The sequence below is a fragment of the Sus scrofa genome, chromosome 15, assembly GCF_054392235.1.
Source record: "Sus scrofa isolate SSC_HxYL_T2T_F1_AM1 chromosome 15, Sscrofa_HxYL_maternal_Yorkshire_Landrace_v2.0, whole genome shotgun sequence".
NCBI classification, from domain to species: Eukaryota; Metazoa; Chordata; class Mammalia; order Artiodactyla; family Suidae; genus Sus; species Sus scrofa.
The window spans coordinates 45,427,870-45,449,414 of NC_139397.1; the positions used below are offsets into that span (position 1 = coordinate 45,427,870).

The following is a 21,545-nucleotide window of genomic DNA, read 5'->3' on the forward strand; positions in this document are numbered from 1 at the left end:
CAAACCAAAGATTGGCAGGATAGACCCTTCTTTTAACCCTGCTCCATTTATATGCTCTCTACAGAAGATACATTTCAAATATATTATACAATATGGAGAAGATAGCCAATACTTTATAGTAACTATAAATGGAATATATGACCTGTAAAAATTGTGAATCACTATATTATACACCTATAACTTATATACTATTGTACATCAACTATACTTTAAAATTTTTTTAAAGACCATAACTAGAAATAAGAAAATATATGGAAGAAACAATCTCACTACTGTATAAACACAAATATACAGTAAAGGCAACAGACCACCCACTTTAAAAAAGCTAGTAGGATGGTTAAAATACAAAAGTGTACGATCAACTATAACTACAATAACTAGTTAGGAGATACACAAATAAGACAGTAAAAACAAAACGTGAGAGACAAGGAGTAAAAAATGACATTTTTCACAGAAATAGAACAACAACAAAAAATCATCAAATTTGTATGGTACCTTGGAGTTCCCATTATGGCTCAGTGGGTTACAAACCCAACTAGTATCCATGAGGATGCAGCTTTGATCCCTAGCCTGGTTCAGTGGGTTAAGGACCCGGCATTGCCATGAGCTGCAGTGTAGGTCGCACTGAGGCTTGGATCCCACATGGCATGGCTGTGGAACTTCCATATACCATGGAAGCAGCCCTAATAAACTATGTACATTTAAAAGAGTGTACTATGTACATTTAAAAGGAACATGCTGTTACTAATCATAGTATTATATACCAATTAAATCAAGAGATATGATAGTGCTTGAATCTATTCAGCTGATTTTTTTTTTTTTTTTGGTCATGCCCATAGCACATGGACATTTCCAAGCCAGGGATCAAACCTGCATCCAAGCTGCTGCACCACAAGAGAACTCACAAGCTGTTTTTTTATTGTATAGTTTTTCTGTTGATTTTCAAAACTACTAATTGTAGGGATGGAGTAGGATAGTTATACAGGTAGTTGTAGAAGTCCCAATTGGGAGAGGGAAACCTAAGTAATTTGGGGAGACCACTGGAAGTTAATAATCACTCAGGAAAGCCATCAGAAGGCAAGCATGTTTAATTATAAAAGCATCAATAAAAGCATGAGATATGCCCCAGGTCATTAAATGAAAGACAAAATGAGGCCTGCATTCAAGTTCAGCAAGACCTTAGGACCAAGGACAGGAATTTAAGGGGAAAATGATGTTCCAAAGTAGGAGACCCTCATTATATGGAGACCTATGATGATGCAACATATTTTAGCCTATGTAGTCGCCCCTCTGCTGATATGAATAAGCACCATGACAGTGCTAGTTTGACCTCATAGGGTCAAATACTCTCTTACAGGTTAAAAAGGAGGAGCTAAAGATGTAAGCCCTATCTATGGTCCCTTCAAAGAAAGAGGAAGAGTCAGTCTTTTCTCCCTCCCCATTCTCCTAGGATTATACTAATGTAGCCCACCAAACACTTCTTTGCCTGCCCACTTGTATCTATCTCTCAAGTGTTTTATCTTAATAAACTTTTTTTTTTTTTTTTGGTCTTTTTAGGGCCACACCCATGGCAAATGCAGGTTCCCAGGCTAGTGTTCAAATTGGAGGTGCAGCTGCCAGCCATAGCAACTCGGGATCCGAACTGCATCTGTGACCTACACCATAGCTCATGGCAATGCCGGATCCTTAAGCCACTGAGGAAGGCCAGGGATCAAACCTGTGTCCTCATGGATGCTAGTCAGATTCATCTGCACTGAGCCACGATGGGAATGCCCTATCCTAATAAATCTACTTCTTGCCTATCACTTTGTCTCTGGCTGAACTCCTTCTGTGCTGAGACAAAAAGAACCTGAACTTCAATAAGCCCAGACACCAGGTGAGTGAATCTAATTTAAAAAACTGTGGGTTCAATTCCCAATCTGGATTCTGGCTGGGTTGAAGTCATTAAGTGTTGTCAGCTTCAATTTCTGAGAGGGATATGTGCCTATCTCCAACTATAACCGTAGAATATTCTTTATTTTCCTTATATTTTGCTTCATGTATTTTGAAACTGAGTTATTATGCATGTGTATACTTACAACTATTTCTTGTATTTTTTCAGGTGTACAGGTCATACTTTCCTTTATCTTTGCATGTCTTTTTTTTTTTTTTTTTTTTTGGTCATTTCTTGGGCTGCTCCCGCGGCATATGGAGGTTCCCAGGCTAGGGGTCTAACTGGAGCTGTAGCTGCCAGCCTACGCCAGAGCCACAGCAATGCGGGATCCGAGCCGCATCTGCGACCTACACCACAGTGCATGGCAACACCAGATCGTTAACCCACTGAGCAAGGGCAGGGATCGAACCGGCAACCACATGGTTCCTAGTTGGATTCGTTAACCACTGCGCCACGACGGGAACTCCTATCTTTGCATGTCTTATAATATTTTTCTGGGAACTGAAGTTCTACATTGTAGTGAGTCTAAGTATTTGTTTCTCAACTTCCCAGCTTATCATTATTTGGTAGATTACTTTCACAAACTCTATATTTATCCCCTAACCTCCCTTATCCTTCTGCATGAAGCTGTTGCTCTTTAGGAAAGCACGGCTCTGGGTCTGCCCACAATAATACTGAGATGACAATGGTACCAGTCATCCAATTTTTTCAAATACCACACCCAGCTATAAAACTCCTCTGTTATTTTCAACAGTGCCCTGGGCACGTATTTCTTTAGAAACGAATTTTATAAAATTGTGACCATTTCAAAGGAACAGTTTCTGAGGTAGCTATTTGAGGCTACTTTTTCCTCTACTATCCTTGTTTTTGTCTCTTAAAATGTCTTTGGATTTTAGAGACTTCTTCTTAGTCTGCACTTTGCAGTTCTTTGCATGATAACTCTCTGTTATAACACAGGAACCCTGCCGATGTGGCAGTTAAGTTTGGGGTTGGAGAGGAACTGGTCTTTAATCCTGTGATGAAATCTCAGTGGTGTGGTGGTCTGGGTCTCTTGGCTTCGACCTTCAGTGCCCTTCAGCTCACTCCATCCTTAGCTGAAACAAGAAGTACAGAGAGGGATGGAAAAGGGTACTGCCCTTGCCCCACCTTGGGTAGGCTCTGGTAAGACCCATCTTGGTTAAGTGTTGGTAAAAACAGATCTTTGTTAAGAACAGGAAGCTCTGAGCATATTTCAAGATGGTTACTTTCCTGCTCAACCCCCATCCCCCGCCCACTAGAGCACAAGTGGATTTTTCTCCAGTCTTCTCCCTGGGGTGGAGTGGCTGGTATTAAAACTCATGAAAGTGTCGTACCCTTTCTAAGCAGGGCCTCCAGGAGTTTCTGTCAAGCTAGTCTTTGCTCAGTTTCCAGCAATTTGTCAATTACCCTGTAAGTATTGCTGCAGCAGCAGTGGCTTCTAGTCCTGGTAAGCTGTCACTCCTTGTATTCATCTGTCTCTCCGGTTTTCAGAGCTGCAGTATGCCCTGTGTCCTCAATTCTCTGAGAAACCTAAAAAGAGTTGTTGATTTTGAATTTTTTCAGTTTTGGTTTTTTTGTGTGTGTGAGGATGGGGCAACAACTTCCAAAGTCTTTACCTGCTAGACTAGCAACCAGAACTATCTCTGAGCCTTTTCATTTTCCTAATGATGTTTCTTCCTTCCTTTTTCTTTTTTTCTTTTTTTTTTTTTTTTTTTTTTGTCTTTTTAGGGCCACACCTGAGGCATATGGAAGTTCCTAGGCCAGGAGTCAAATCAGAGCTGCAGCTGCCAGCCTACCCCATAGCCAGGTGTCGGATCCTTAACTCACTGAGGAAGACCAGGGAATTAACCCACATCCTCAGGGATACTAGGTGGGTTATTAACTCATGGAGTCACAAAAGGAACCCCTTTACATCTTTTTTTAAACCTAACTTGTATGATAAAGATGTAGAAATATGAGTTTTATTTCTCAACATAAAACTAGCTTTGAGCATATTTACTGATAAAGAAATATATCAACTCCTTGGCATATGGAATATATGAGATCCTTCACAATCTGAATCCAATTTCTCTCCTAAGCGAGACATCATCTTAAATTCTTGCCCCCTTGCTTCTGTCCTCAATGAAAGCAATCGAAAACAAACAAAAAAAGAATCAAGCAAATATCCCATCATTTCCTCAAGTAGCCTTGTCCCTTCTTACTGTTAAGCCTCTGCAAGTGTTTGTTGCCTCTACTCAGAATTCCTGATTGGGATCTCTATACACACATACCTTTTTACATCTTTTCTTCACTGAGCAAATTTCTGCTCATCCTTTAAAAACCATCTCAAATATCATGAGGTCATTATAATTTTCCCCAGAGAGATTATATCTTGGTGTTTTCAAAGTAATTTGTCAAATAGAATCCTTATTTTATAAAAATAAAAAATATATACACAATATAGAATTTTGAAAACATAAAAAATTTAGATTAGCATTTTAACCCACATTATCTCAAAATAATTTATTTTGATTTTGACATTTACATAAAATGTAAAATAGTAAAATCAGAAATGTATTAAAATTGAAGATGCACATTTACCATTAAGAAAACCAACAATAACTATCTTTTATAAAGCATTTAATTTATAAACTTTTTATTATGTTTGGTAATTAATTTTTATGTGCTTACTTTTAGGCAAGAACCATGTCTTGAATTGTTTTGTATTCTCCTCTAAATATGACACAACTGAATTATACAGAAAGAATTTAAAAGATGTGAGATCAAATACTAAATGATCTTTAGTTTACTTTTATGAACTTTAGAGAGGTATAATTCATATATAAAATGAAGTATTTCAATTTTAGCGGAGCAAGTCCATGAGTTTTGACAAATGTATTCAGTTGTATAACTCCTACCCACCAAGGTCATCATATAACAATTTTCATCACCTGAAAATGTTCCCTTGGCACCCTTTGTAGTCAGTCATTTCCTCCCACTTTTACTCCCTGACAACCAGTGCTGTGCTGTCTCTATAACGTGTGTTTTCTAGAATTTCATGTAAATAGAAACAAATGGTACACCATCTCTTGTGTCAGGCTTCTTACACTCAGCATAACGTTTTGAGGGTAGAGTCATCCATACTGCTTAGTGTATCAAACAGCGAATTTCTTTTACTGATGAACACTGCTCCTTTGTGCAGATAAACCACAATCTGCTTGTCCTTTCACTGACTGATGGACATCTGGAATTCTGTCTTTTTGCTATTAAGAATAATATAGCTAGGAACACAGTCCACAAATCTTACATGAACTTGATGTTTTCATTCTCTTAGGCAAATATCTAGGAATAGAATTGCCAAATTATATGGTAAATCTGTTTAACCCTTAAGAAATGCCAAACTGTTTTCCAAAGCCGGTCTACTAGTTTGCACTCCCATCAGCAATATGTGAGATTTCTAGGTCTTCTGTTTCCTTGCTATCACTTGGTATTATCATTTTTTTTTTTAAACTAGAGCTATTCCAGTGGGTATACAGTAATACAGTTCATGTGGCTTTCATCTACATTTCACTGACGACTGAGCATCTATTCACGTACTTACTTGCCATCTGCATAACTTCTTTGGTGGAAGCACCTAGTCACATATTTTGCCTATTTTTCTTTTTTTTTTAAATGGCTGTACCCATATAAATGGTATATGAAGTTCCTAGGCCAGGGACTGAATCTGAGCTGCAGCATATGGTGTTCCCTGGCCAGGAATCAGATCTAAGCCACAGTTTCAGCCTACACCACAGCTGCGGCAATGCTGGATCCTTTAACCCACCGTACTGGATGAAGGATTGAACCTGAGTCCTGGTGCTGCAGAGACCCTGCCAATCCCACTGTGCCACAGAGGGAACTCTTGCAGTCAGATTCTTACCCACTGAACCACCGCAGGAACTCTGCCTATTCTTTTTTCATGAATTTTTTAAGGCCGCACCTGTGGCATATGGAAGTTCCCAGGCTAGGGATCAAATCGGAGCTGCAGCTGCTGACCTAGGCCACAGCCACAACAATGTCAGATCTGAGCTGTACCCCAGACTTCCAACGCAGCTTGCAGCAATGCCGGATCCTTAGCCCACTGAGCAAGGCCAGGGATCAAACCCACGCCCTCATAGGTACCCACTGGGCCACAACAGGAACTCCTGCCTATTCTTCTTAATCAAGTTGTCTTTCTTATTATTGAGTATAAGAGTTCTTTATTTTTCTGATAAGTCCTTTATCAAATATATATTTAAAAAAAAACTGTGTCTAGCCTTTTCATCTTCTTTAGAGTTTCTTCTGGAAGGTAAAAAATACTTAATTCTGATGAATTTATTCCAGTTTTTTTCATTTTTGTTTTGTTTTTTTTTTAGGGCTGCACCCGTGGCATATGGAAGCTCCCAGGCTAGGGGCTGAATCAGAACTGTAGCCACCAGCCTAAGCCACAGCCACAGCAACTCGGGATCTGAGCCATGTCTGCAACCTACACCACAGCTCACAGCAACACTGAATCCTTAACCTGGTGAGGAAAGAGGCCAGGGATTGAACCTGCATCCTCATGGATAAATAGTTGAGTTCGTTAACCACTGAGTGATGACAAGAATTCCTATTTCCTCAATTTTTTATTTTATATTTCAAGTTTTCCTAGATAGTGACCTATTGGGGAAATTTATCTTTATTTCCTTAACATAATTATGGCAATTTTCTAAAAAAATAGCTCACCAAAGTGCTATAAGAGTGACTAATTACCAAAACCTATTAAATAAAACCCACAGACATTGAAAAATCAAGACCAACTCTTTTTAGTAGTTATAAGGAGAAACATTATTAACAGAATGTACTTCTTCTGTATTTGTTTCTTCCCCAAAAGGAAACACTGTGTTTATTTTTAAAAACCTGAGTTACTTATATGATATGTACACAAGGGATATTAATATGATTTTTACTATTTTCAAGTTACCCCTTAAAGGGAAGTGGCAGATGCTACTTTTCATGCTCATTCTGGGATACAAAAGTGATATGGATGAGTCATCCTAGACATGAGGATAAGGACATCTAAGGACAGTAGAGCAGCAAGACAAAAGAAACATACGTTTTAAACCTCATGTAGCCACCATACTCTTCTAGCATCAATTTAAACCACTGTAATAATGGGTCTCTGTTGCAGCAACCATGCCCATGTTGTAACTAACAAGCTAGCATCCACTGAATGCATTTAAATGGAGTATTATATTCAAACCAATCAGCATGGTTCAAGTTATAAACATGATGACATTAGCTATTATTCTACAATATAAATCTAGAGACTAAGAGAAAAATTTGCAAAGTAGTATTTTCTTTAAGCTTAAGAAATTCTTGTGATAGATAATTCAATTATTTTGGTATCTTCTGGTAGATTCCAAGTAAGGGTGATAAAGTTGTATGACAACATTAAACAGTTCAACAACCACTTCCTTTAATGTGAACTATATTTGGTATTATAATTGTAAAAGCAAAAGTATCGATGGAAGTTCTTACCATGGAAAACTATTCATTCGTTCTCTGTTCATGTAAATCAGAATTCCTCCTGACATTACTCCAATCATAATTTCATTGTTACTTTGATCCTTCGAAAAAGAGAAAATGGCAAAACTGAAACAGCTTTAACTGTTAAAGATATGCTTTAAAAATATGATTCGCTTTTTATACAATGTGGCATTACCAAAGGCAACAGATAACTGCATTATACTTACAAATCCATATGGTAATTGTTACCTCATAAAAATAAAAGACATACTTCAAATCAACTTAAATACTGCATTACTAAAATTCACTAATCTAAAGCAAAAATGATCTCCCATAGTTTATCATCTATAGTATGATAAGTTAGTATCTATCCTTCCATTTCTAAAACTATTAAGATCCAATCACTGTGTAAATAAGGTGAAAATATGGTATTAGGATTGCAAAAATGAGTAAAACTTAAAGTTCAGAGTTTGGTGAAGGACAACTTGTAATAAAGCAATATTTCCAATGTAATGAGAATTCTATAATATAATACAATAAAAACACCATGGAAGGAGTATCCTTATGGCACAGGGGGTTAAGGATCAGCATCGTCACTGCTGTGCATGGGTTTGATCCCTGGCCCAGGAACCTCTATGTGCTGCAGGCAGGGTCCAACAACAACAACAACAACAACATAAATAAATAAATAAATAAAACTATAGGAGTGTAGAGCAGAGAACAACTGTTGGAGTTTGGAAGATTCCAGAGAAGAAAATCTGATTCGTACTTTGATGAATATGTAGGAATTTTCAAGCTGACAGATCCAACCTGAATAGCTAACCTGTACTATTGAGAATGAGGAGAAATACAACTTTCCTCAGGGGCTAATTAGCCTTGAAACAGTTTTGCTTCTTGATTTGAAACATACCACAGGCAAACTTGTATCCCAATAATGCTTTTATCCCCTACCACTCACTCCCTCAGAAGACAGAAATAACTGTGAAAACAAAATCGAGATTTTACAACTGTCTCCTTATGGGGAAAAAAATCTTTAAAATGTAGTTTTAACAATTTTTAATTAAATGAAATATTACTAAATTAACCTGTTAGGTAAGCTAATATATAGTAAGTGGCCAAACACAGTAGTGTATATTAATTTGTCTGGCTGCTAGAATTGTGTAGCAATAACCAGCAGAGCTGCACACTATTATCAGAGTCTTAAAGCATTTTTTTTTTTTTTTTTTTTTTTTTTTTTTTTTTTTTTTTTAGGGCCATGCCTGCAGCATATGGAAAGTGCCAGACTAGAGGTCGAATCAGAGCTGTAGCTGCTGGCCTATGCCAAAGCCATAGCAATGCCAGATCTGAGCCACATCTGTAACCTACACCACAGCTTGTGGTAAAACCGGATTCTTAACCCACAGAGAGAGGTCAGGGATCAAACCTGCATCTTCATGATACTAGTCAGGTTCTTAACTCACTGAGCCACAGAAGGAACTCCCTTATAAGCATTTTTTAAAGGACATCAATTAGAAGTTTGAAACAAGATGGCAGACTTAATAATGCTTTGATTACTCTTCTGTTTCCAACCTAAGACTTCAAAGATATATGAAAACAGAAAAACATCTGTAACACTTAAAAACAATTCATATCACTTAAAGGTATGTGAATATGGACCAGACATTTTGAGGAATCTGTAAAGACAAAGTGGGTAAGATCAGATTTATGGAGAGAAGAAAAATTAGAGGAAACCACAGATCAAGGGGGAACCTTCAAATTCCCATCAGGAGGATCAGGTAGGGAGCAGGTAAGGTAATTAACTCCTATCAACCCTACAATCATGTGCCATCTAGACCAAGCTAGAGGACACAGAAATGTGTGCAGCCAGTCTAAAATAGCAGGTGTAAATACTGGGGACAGGAAGTGCAGTGACCCCCAGAAGGGATGGAGAACCCCAAACTCTACATTCTACTTGGCCATACATTCCCTCCCTCCTCTGCTACATCCAAAGCAGGCTATGGTAAAGACAAACAGTACACACAACCAAGTGAACTAGGACTCACAAACACAAAAAGAAGTACACAGCCATGGATCACCAAGCACTTGAGAAGAACCTATACCATTAAAGAGATATAAAACTCTATGAATATGTAAAGCAATCAAGCTGCTATGTTGGTAGAAAAACATGTTAAAAAAATTTCAGGGATATCTAGAAACTCAAGTTCTCAAATTACAGTTAGCAAGACTATAGTGGCAGTTACCAAGGTATTGCCAGAATTGGGAAAGATAACACAAGAAAATAAGTACTATGGCCTTCGTGGATACACATACTATTAATTTCAATGTACAGAAAAATTCATGCTTAGCAACTTATTTTAAAATATCTTCCTTTGCTTTTCTTATCACTTATTACCACCTAGTATTATATTATATATTGACTTGTTTAATCTGCTCATTTTTTCTCTTCTTTACTAGAACCTAAGTAGCAAAGTGTTCTTAGATGCAGACATGGAATGGAAGGATCTGTCATCTGTGAAAAATGTCTTCACTGCTTATCTTGGCATTGAAGGCCTTTCAACAACCACCCCAACCCATTTCATTTCCCTTGTTACTAGGTTTACTAGTAAAAACCTGCCTCCCATCAGGCCAGTTTTGTGTACCAACAGTTACGTGTTTTAGTTAATGCTGTTCTCATGCCTTCTTCATGTCTCTCTGATGAATCAAATCAAACCTAACCAAAGACTAGATCAAGTATATCTTTTCTATGAAAACTACCTTAGCCCACACCTACAAGATTCTTTCATAGATTTTATCTGTCTTTTAAACTACTTTTCTGAAATAAATTACTACTAGGTGTGACAACAGCTGGGATCATGTAAAACAGTGAAAAGGACCAGTTACGTTTGTTTTGTTTAAATTTCTGATTTGTCAGATATTAATACCTTTGCAAAATGTACCAATCACATGTTTGTTGTCAGACTGCCATAAATGTTTAAATTCTATCTCTCAAATTCTGTATATATCTCATCATGGCCTAGTAACTAAGAGTTCTTGGGTTAGCCCCACTCTGTGGTCATACTTTCAGCATCAATAAACCATTATATCATTTCACCCTCCTTCACAGAGCCTAGTTTTCAAGTAAGTATTTAATTGATTTCTGATGGGCATATGCTTACACTTAGCCAAGTCACACTACTAGAGAATATGTTTCATATAATCTCTGACTGTAAAGACTTTTGTGCTGAGCTCTATATGGTTACCTATGGAACTAATAATAAATGATGATTAAAAGGTAGACATTACAGTATGCACTGGCTATATGTTTCGACAACGTAAATTTAGAGCAACCATAGAAAAAAAATCAGGGGAAAAGACGACAGTATTTACAAAAATTTTTTTAAACTATTTCAGTAACAATTGATTTAATATTACAAATACTGTTTTAAATGTAGTACGAGATTAAACTAATTATGAGACTTATAGAATCCCTTGAGTCTTCTAAAAGATCTGAGGAAACAAATACAGATTCCAACTCTGTACAAAGGCCTAAAGACAATGACAAAACCAGTAGAAATGAGCATTCTTAACACCCAGATTGGGATATTGATATTATTTTCCACTATAAGAGACCAGGGCCTCTTAAAGAAAGAGCTGATTCTAGGTCTGTGGCAGAAAATAGACAAGATGAGCCTGAAATAAATGAAAATACTAGACAGCCTGGAAGCTTTCAAAACTATAACGGTCAAGTCAAAAGGGTTTAAGGAACAAAGGAAGAGACTCCAGAGGCCAGAGATGGGACAATCTGAGCTTTACAAAGGAAAATAATATAATATATTGATATTTATAAAAAAATTTTAATGCTTAAGTTCATAATCATCATTTTAAAATATAAGTCTGTAGAAGTTTCCTGGTGGTTCAAAAGGTTAAGGTTAAGGATCCAGCATTGTCATTGCCAAGGCTCAGGTTGCTGCTATGGCATGGGTTTGATCCTTGGCCCTGAAACTTCCCCATGCCATAGTCAAGGGGAAAAAAAACCAAAAAGCATATATATATAAAATTATACATATAACATATATATTTGTATATCTTCTTAGGACAAGAGAGAACCAATTCATACTATGCAAACTGGGTAAACAAAAGGAACACCTTCCCTTTGTACTACTGCATAATCAAATAGTAAAAGAAAAGAAGTAAATCCCTTTAAAATAATTCCAGTGAATAAATTTTTTTTAAAGATGTAATTAGCTTGTTTCTAACTTGAGGTTTCCAATGAATTAATGGATCCAAGCACTAAAGCATCCAATGGCTGCTAACATTAAACAAAAAAAGTAAAAACTGGGCATTATGGATCTTCTGATAAAAAATACAACAAAGGGATCACAATCCCTAAACTAATCATACTTCTAGATCAAACTGCCAATCTGCAGAGAATACAGAGAAGACCAGAATGCATTGAACTGTGCTATGAATACGTGATTAGCGAAATCCAGACTGTGAGAAACTACAGGTGAAATGGTCCAGTTCTTTAAAAATAAAATTCTAAGGAAGAGTAAGGCAAGAAGGGATTAAAGGAGATTTAAAGCTATTCAGTCAATGCAAACAATCAAGCAAGACCAAATTACAGTATCTAGGAAGGCATACTAGGGTGATAAAACAACAACAAAAAATACAATGTACAAAGAAGCTCTTATTGGGGTTGCACATAAGGCCAGTTTCTGGGATAGCTGGCTAAATTCTACTGCTTGAGTTAGGTAATATTTACAAAGATGCTCACAGGAGTTCCCCATCGTGGCGCAGCAGAAACAAATCCGACTAGCAATCATGAGGTTGAGGGTTCAATCCCTGGCCTCGCTCAGTGGTTAAGGATCCAGCATTGCCGTGAGCTGTGGTGTAGGTTGCAGATGAGGCTCGGATCTGGTGTTGCTGTGGCTGTGGCGTAGGCCGGCAGCTGTAGTTCCGATTTGGCTTGTAGCCTGGGAACCTCCATATGCCACAGGTGTGGCCTTAAAAGAACAATAAGACCAAAAAAAAAAAAAAAATGTTCACAAAGATATACACACTTGTATACATGTTTTTTAACAACAGGTTAAAAAACAGCAATGTTTTCTACCCATACCTCAACCTTTCATTCGCATTCCCCTGCCCCCCTTTCCTTTGGAACCTACAGCTCTACACTCTCCAAGTAGCAGAGACTACCTGACCATTCTAGCCTGTCTGCTGTCACATGTTAAGAGGACAGTAACACAAATCCACTAAAATTTTCCATTTAATATTTTCAGACCACAGGTGACTTCAGATAACTGAAAATGCAAAAAGAGAAATGGATAAAGGGGGACTACTGCATATTCTTCTAGATTATTTATACATAAAATCAAAATATAAATGCATATTATTTATAACCAATTTCTTTAATTGACAAAAACTGGGATATATTATTCTGAACTTTTCTTTTGCACCTAGCATTTTGCAGATATCTTTTCATATCTATATATATATACCTCTAACTCATCAACTTTAACTACTGCATCTTATTCCAAAATGTGGATTCATCACAATTTCTAAACCATTTCTCTGTTGAATCACTTAGAGATTTCTAATTTTTTAGTATTATAAACAATGCTATAATAAAAACCCTTGAACATATTATTTAAAACACTTCTATAGGAAGTTCCCATTGTGGCCCAGCAGTAACAAGCCAAACTAGTATCCATGAGGATGCAGGTTTGATCTCTGGCCTCGCTCACTGGATTAAGGATCCGGCATTGCTACAAGCTGCGGTATAGGTTGCAGGCATGGCTCAGACCCCACATTGCTATAATTGTGGTGTAGGCTGGCAGCTGCAGCTCTGATATGACCCCTGGTCCCAGAACTTCTGCATGCTGTAGGTGCAGCCCTAAAAAGGAAAAAAAAAAACCAAAAACCAAAAAAAAAAACACTTCTGTAAAAACAGTGGAGGAGTTCCCGTTGTGGTGCAGCAGAAACAAATCTGACTGGGAACCATGAGGTTGCTGGTTCGATCCTTGGCCTCACTCAATGGGTTAGTGAGCTGTGAGCTATGGTGTAGGTCACAGACACGGATTGGATCTGGCATTGCTGTGGCTGTAGCACAGGCCAGTGGCAACAGCTCCGATTAGACCCCTATCCTGGGAACCTCCATATGTCATAGGTATGACCCTAAAAAGACAAAAGACAAAAAAACAAAACAAAACGATGGAGTCTGAGAAATGGAAGTGATCAAATATTATATTCATATATTCAAGAGTTATAGCAAGTTAAAATTCAACAATGTATCAGAATGTCCTCTTTCTGTATTCTTATCAATAATGGATATTTTTAATCCTTTGAATTTTTGCTAATCTGATAAAATTTGTATCTCGTTTCCATTGTTAAATTTTAGATTATTATGGAAAATAAGCAATTTTTCATAATATTCTCCTGTGAAATGCTCATGTTTTTCCTGCATTTCTACTTGTATATTTAAAAAAATTATTTTTTAATGTGGGAATTCTTTATAAAATGTGAATATTAAAAAAATTTTTGGTTATATATATTAAAATTGTCTTCACTCTCACCTTTAGCTTTTATGTATTTTCCCTATATATAATTTAAAAAGATTATGTTTGTATATTTTTTTATGTAGTCAGGTATAAAGTTAGCCATAACATACATTAACGATTTAAAAAATGTTTCTGGGTACCTTAAGTAGGCCTAACAGTGTACATAAACTCAAACAAATTATTCAGTCAAAGTGAATACAAGCAATGATCTACTGATACTTCCATAAAGATGCCTGATTAAAAAAAAAAGAAGAAAGAAAAACTATGTCTAGATAAATCATGATCAGTAAACACACATATGAGAATTATGGAGAATCACTGTGTGAACTGAATATTTTAGGGTGACACAAATGAAGTCACATACACAGCTCCATTCTTTTCTGTTTCAAGGGATTATATTTTTATATCGTCTAGTTTTATCAAATCAATCTCCCCCAAAGTCTTTAAATACACACAGGTTAAAAACAAGGTTTTGGAAGAAGCTATAACTGGTACTTAAAAACAGAAACTGGAATCATATGATTAAACTACTTGACTTCTCTGTCTCATTCTCCTCACCCGGAAAATAGACATAATACTCTTACCTCGCAGGGCTGTTGTAAGGATTAAATGAGATTAATATACATAAAGTCCTAAAGGATTGTCAGACACACAGTAAAAGCTATACAGGTGTTTCTTGTTATCGGCAACCTATACAATAAAATTTCTTAAAATTACTGTCCCCACAGTTTTACCTGAATACTCCCTAATCAATCAGAATTTAGTCATCACTATACCTCCAAAATTGCTATTAAAAGTCAATAATGATAGTATCACAGTAACTTCTACATTCCTGATCCAATTCTCCTTTGACGTACACACCTGATTCACTTGGCTTGGAAGACATACATGTATCTTTGACAGGAAGAAAGGCTTTTTTTTCTTTATAAATGGCTATTTCTTCCTCATCTCTGTAAACTTTAAAATGTGGAGCATTCCAGCTCTGAAGATCTCTTACCTTTAACCTTTAATATGCTCCTTCAGTCCTCTCATTTCATGGCTTTAAATATTATCTGTAAGCCAACAATTCCTAAATATATGTCTCTAGTTCAAACCTCTCCACTGAACTCCAGTTCCACATACTAGAATTGTCTACCTACTTTCATTTAGATTTATAAATCTTCTAAAATTTAATATCCCCAAATAATTAACTCCTGTCTCACCCCCTCAAACCTGCTTCTCTCTGATTGTTATAAATGAGTGAATAGTTACTCCATCTTTCTAGTTGTTCAGGTCAAAAACTTTAGAATCATTCTTTGAATCCTTTTTCTCTCACACCCGAGAGCCCATACACCAATAAATGCTGTCACTTCCATTGTCAAAAGGCATTTTGATGATTTTCACCACCTGACTGCTCCAATTACCATTCTTTCTCACCTCGATTACTATAAGAGTCTCTTGGCTCAGCTCTTCTGATAGTGCCTTATAGGATACTCTCAAAACAGCAGCCTTTGCTATCTTCTAGAAATATAAATCATGCCATGTCTTACATCTCCTCAAACCCTCGAATGGTCTAACTTATAAATTTTTTTTAGTGGCTGCACCTTTGGCATACGCAAGGTCCCAGACTAGGGACTAAATCCAAGCTATAGCTGCCACCTATGCCACAGCTACCGCAATGCTGGATCCTTCAACCCACTGTACCAGGCAGGGGGGTGAACCCACACCTCCACAGTAACCGAAACTGCTGCAGTCAGATTCTATTTTTTTTTTTTTTTTTTTGTCTTTTTGTCCTTTTAGGGCCGCACCCATGGCATATGGAGGTTCCCAGACTAGGGGTCTAATCAGAGCTGTAGCCGCCGGCCTACACCAGAGCCACAGCAACACGGGATCCAAGCCTTGTCTGCAACCTACACCACAGCTCACGGCAATGCAGGATCCTTAACCCACTGAGCAAGGCCAGGGATCGAACCCGCAACCTCATGGTTCTTAGATTCGTTAACCATTGAGCCACAATGGGTTAACGAATCTATACAATCCTGAAGTTGGATTCTTAACCCACTGTGCCATACCGGAAACTCCCAGGCTTAAATTAAAAGCCAAAGTCTTTAAAATGTCTTCTAAAGCCCTGGCCCATGCTGACCTCCTCAATATTATTCTTCTCCCGCTTCACAAGTACTAGCCATGCTGGTATCTTTGCTATTCCCTGAACTGCCAAGCACACCATTTCACGGCCTTTCATTGCTGTTTCTGAACATTCTTCCCAGAGATATCTGTAAGACTCCCCCACACCTGTTTATCTTCTCATTCTTGAATACTCTCTAATCAATCAGAATTGATTACAAAAATTTAAATTCAGCCTTCTCTGATACCCCATTTTTGGCTGTCTCAATCCCCTTTCTCAGCTTAATTTTTCTCCATAGCATTAACTACGATCTGATGTATTACCCACTTAATTAATCATAAGAAAATTGAGCATAATATGGTAAAATGCAATCAAATGTAAACTCAAGTTTTACATACATGCATATACATCTATATGTATATAAACTTACATGTAACCACCACAAACCAACATACACATGTTCAAAATCCCAGGAGGCTACCTCACAAGACTGCTATTTGATGTCTGTCAGAACAGACTGGTATTTTGCCTGCTACTCAACTTTACTTTCATGGAATCATACACTATACACTCTGATGTACTCAATTATTCACTTAGAGTCTGTCTTGCTCACTGGAATGCAAGCTTCCTGAGGGTAGGGTTTTATCTACTTTATTCACTACTGTATCCATGGTATCTACAAACAGGACTTGGAACACAGAAGGTGCTCAATAAATATTCATTGACTGAATGAGTGAAAAAATTAATAATTAAAATAACATAATTAAGCTTTCCTTTTCTTGAAACTTTTAAGGGCAAAGTTATTTTTCAGTAAATTACCTTCGTCATTATAAATACCTATGGAAATAAGATATTTACAATTAAACCTAAAACTTGAGTACAGTTGTTTTTAGGGTTAGTTTAGACCATCCTATACCTAACTAAAAACCTAAAACCAAGCCTTCTGTGATGACATTTATGTTTAGACAACCAAGAATTTGTTTCTTAGAGTTTATCATACTAATAATTTTATAAAACAGAGATTAATCCTGAGGATCTATCACACAGATAGCATATAACTCTATCATGTTCTTTCAGTCCACTCTCAGTTTAATAAATATTGATTTTTCTAATAAAGATGATAGGTGTTTAGTGAGCCCACGAAAACATCCATTTAACAAATTAATTAGGCCAACTTAGTGCCAAGAGAGTGCTTTTTCCATTCTTAGAGGTCAAAAATTCTTTACAAAAATTTAAATTTAGCTCCTACAGTGTTCTTTGGTATCAAATTAGTATGTTTAATTTTATTTTTTATTTTCAAGATTAATTTGATAGCCATTATTTCATTAACTGATCCTAACCACAAACTGAGAAGTAATAATCACTCTTTCTAGGTGAGTCTGAAAGCAGTGTACAAAGGCTGGGGTAGAAATGATGACAGTATTTGTGCCCATGACTTATTTAAAGGTGTATTTCTTAATTTCTAAATATTTGGAGGATTTTTTTTTTAAGGTCACACCTGTGGCATATAGAAGTTCTCAGGCTAGGGGCTGAATTGGAGCTGCGGCTGCCAACCTATGCTGTAGCCACAATAACTCTGGATATGAACCTCACCTGCAACCTACACCTCAGCCTGCAGCAATACCAGACCCTTAACTCACTGAGAAGCCAGGGATCAAACTCATGGAGGATTTTTAAATTTATCGTTTTGTTACTGTATTTAGCTGTACTATAGTCAGAAATTATATTCTGCATGGCTGAAAATAATGGGCACTCTAAACTTGTTGGATACAGTATTTTATATAGATGATGAAAGTAAAGTTTGCTGACTGCATTGTTAAAATCTAAATTGTGGCGTTCCCGTCGTGGCGCAGTGGTTAATGAATCTGACTAGGAACCATGAGGTTGTGGGTTCAATCCCTGGCCTTGCTCAGTGGGCTAACGATCTGGCGTTGCCATGAGCTGTGGTGTAGGTCGCAGACGCCGCTCGGATCCTGCGTTGCTGTGGCTCTGGCGTAGGCTGGCAGCTACAGCTCCGATTGGACCCCTAGCCTGGGAACTTCCATATGCCGCGGGAGCGGCCCAAGAAATGGCAAAAAGACAAAAAAAAAAAAGCCTTGGGCAGGTAGAGCAGGCACTTTCTTGCCTCAAGAAACTAGGAAAGCCTCATTTAAAAAAAAAAAAAGAACAGGAAAAAAAAATCTAAATTGTGCTGATTTTTAGAATGTCTATTTGATCATCGAGTGAATAAGGGGTATTAGAATACATCCCTTTCTTTTGCTCTGTTAAAGACAATGTTAGAAAAAAAGGGTGAAACAGAGAGTGGGAAAAGATATTTGCAAATCACACATCCAACAAAAAAATGTATCCAGAATATATAAAGAGCTCTCAAAATACAAGAGTAAGAAAAGAAAAAAAACAAATTAAATAATTTGTAAAACACTTGAATAGATTATTCATCAAAGATCTGATACTCATCATCATTAGTCATTCATGAAATGCTAAGTAAAACTATGCGATAAGACACAGTTATCAGGGAGTTCCCTGGTGGCTCAATGGGTTAAGGATCCAGCATTGTCACTGCTGTGGCTCTGGTTACATCTGTAATACGGGTTTGATCCCTGGCCCAGAAAATCCTGCATGCTGCAGACACGGCCAAAAAAACTAAAAATTAAAAGTAAGAAGAAAAAAAACCCCACACTTACAAGAAACGCTTAAAAAGAAACTAAACAAAATGGATAGTACCACATGCGAAAACGGATGTAAACCAAGTAGAATTTGCAAATGTGCTAGTGGGGATGCAAAGTGATTCAGTCACTCTGGAAAACAATTTGGTAATTTCACATAAAGCTAAGTATACACTTACCATATGACCCAGCAATCTCACACTAGGGTTTTTATCCTACAGAAATGAAAACTTAAATTCACACAAAAACCGATAAATGAATGTTCCCAGTAGGTCTATTAATAAACAAACAAACAAAACAAAAAATACTGGAAACCACCCAAATGTCCTTCAATGGATAAATGGATAAACAAACCAAGGTACAACCAAACAAAAGACTACAAATCAGCAATAAAAGACATGTACTGCTGAAACACAGTATGTTGGGTAAATCCCAAATGGATTACTAAAAGAAGCCAGTCTCAAAAGGTTACATACTGTAGAATTCCATTTATAAGACATTTTGGAAAAGACAAACTACAGAGTCAGATAATAGACCAGTGGTTGCCAGGAATTAGGGGAAATTAGGCAGTTAGACTACAGAGGGACAGCATGAGCAAGTTTTTTGGGGGGTGATGGAATTGTTCTGTATTCTGTTTGTGATAGTGGTTACATGAATTTATACATGTATTTAACTCCTAAAATTAAACACCAAGAAAAAAAATCCATTTATTATGTTATTTTAAGAAATAAACATTCCTGGTGTTCTCATGGATAATAGCCGGGTTCGTTACCACTGAGGCATGACAGGAACTCCCTAAGTCTTTTTTTCCTTCCTTAATATACTGAAGGTGCCATTCATTCTTTATTTTTCTTTTTTCTTTTTTTTGCTTTTTAGGGTGCACCCTAGGGGTTGAATGAGAGCTACATCTGCAGGCCTATTCCACAGCCACAGCAATGCAGGATCTGAGCTGTGTCTATGACCTACACCACAGCTCACGGCAATGCTGGATCCTTAACCCACTGAGTGAGGCCAGGGATTGAACCTGTGTCCTCATGGACACGTCAGGTTTATTTCCGCTGCGCCACAACAGGAGCTCCCGTTCTTTACTTTTCTATAGTTTCCTTTCCCCTTATGCATACAATCTTCAAGACACACTAAATGTTTTTATTTTTTCAAATATGCCATGTTCTCTCGATTTCAGGTCTTCCTTCATCCTGATGGTTCTATGATGAAAACCACTCTCCTGGTTAATTCTTATTTATTTTTCTGGCTTCCATACATTACTTCTAAGAAGCCTTCCCTACCCTTTGCTCCCTGGTTGGATAAGAAGTTCCTGCCATATGATCCTATAGCATTCTGTACTTTCCCCTTCATATTCCCAAATACTTAATTGTTAAAACATGTTCTAATTCTTTCCCCCTCACTATATCATGAGCTCCATGAGGGCAGTGATAACTGAAGTTCTGTTCACATAAGTAAGCTTTACTCCCAACACTGTGCAAGGAATAGAGCAGATCCACCAAAATGAAGACATATTTTATCTTGCAGATTGCAACAAGTAACCTGGTTCTGATTCTTTCAATCTATATTCTGGAGGCAGAAAAAAACAATCTTGCTTTGCTTTCCAAAATAAAATATTTCAAATACACTTTTGCTTGTGAAATTCAATGAAAACTTAAGTATTTTCTTTATGTATCCTTTCCCCCATCTTCTGTCATTTTTTGTTCCCAATGCTGCAAAATTTCCCTTCGGATTCACTGAACATTGGCACATTTTCTTAAGTTCACCATATCCACATACAACAGAAACATCTTTTCCCAGTTTTTTTTTTTTTGTCTGTAGAAAATATTCAAAATTTAAATTCCTCCAATCCACTACTCTATATTTATAGCTTTCTGAGAAAGAATTTTACACTCTAATAAATAACAAAAAAACAGAATTTAAATCAACAAATAATAATATGGTTAATTATGTATGATATCTAGCCATGTCACTTAAGTTAAAAAAGGAAATCTAATACGCTTTGTATTTCACAGATAGTAGTCAATGATAGCAGATAGCAGACAAAACTTCCTTTAGAAAACTGTTTAGCACTAAAATGACTGATTGTTAACGATAGTCTAGTACACATACTTAAAGTTTCATTTGTTTTAAACTGAATTATAATAAAAAAACAAAATTTAGTTGCATAAATAGTGACCACCACGTCGTACATTTGGAGAATCATGTTCAAAAGTAATAGCCTCCAAATAGGGAGGAAGGGTGAAGGGGCACATTTTAAAGAAGATGAAAAGTTCAAGAAAGACTTACTCAAATATTAAAAATGGAACCAGGGAGAGTTCCCTGGAGTCCTAGCAGTTAAGGATTTGATGTTGCCACTGCTGTGGCACAAGTTCGATCCCTGGTCCAGGAACTTCTACATGCTGCAGGCATGGCAAAACAACCAAACAAAGCAAACAAACAAAAAAGAGTGCTTATGGCATATATAACCTGGGAGTTCTCTTGCGGTGCAGCGGTTCAGGGTTCAGGGGTGTCACTGCAGTGGCTTGGGTCGCCGCTGTGGTACAGGTTCGATTCCTAGCCCAGGAACTTCCACATGCTGCAGGTGCAGCTGAAAAATAAAAAATGAAATGGGATCAGAAAAACAGATTTCCAAATCACAAATGCTTAGAATTACTAGATATACTCATGTGAGGAAAGCAAGTCATTTGATTTTTATTATTTGCTTTTTAGGGCTGTACATGTGGCATACAGAAGTTCCGAGGCTAGGGGTCGAATCACAGCTACAGATGGCCTACGCT

At 37.1% G+C, this 21,545-nt stretch overlaps 1 protein-coding gene across 11 annotated transcripts in view; it reads right to left on the reverse strand.

Moving 5' to 3' along the window:
* PTPN4 (protein tyrosine phosphatase non-receptor type 4) overlaps nt 1–21,545 on the reverse strand; it is a 190,332-nt gene that overhangs the window by 82,286 nt on the left and 86,501 nt on the right. For 6 of the 11 annotated variants that reach the window (XM_084999633.1, XM_003133309.5, XM_005654169.4 and 3 more), the window contains one exon: nt 7,469–7,557. The exons of 3 other annotated variants lie outside the window; for them this stretch is intronic. In XM_084999633.1, coding sequence (XP_084855759.1) covers nt 7,469–7,536 — 68 coding nt within the window. In that variant the 5' untranslated portion in view covers nt 7,537–7,557. Of the gene's footprint in view, nt 1–3,285; nt 3,482–7,468; nt 7,558–21,545 lie in introns of those variants that run through there. 2 more of the 11 variants (XM_084999632.1, XM_084999639.1) reach the window with 2 other exon arrangements.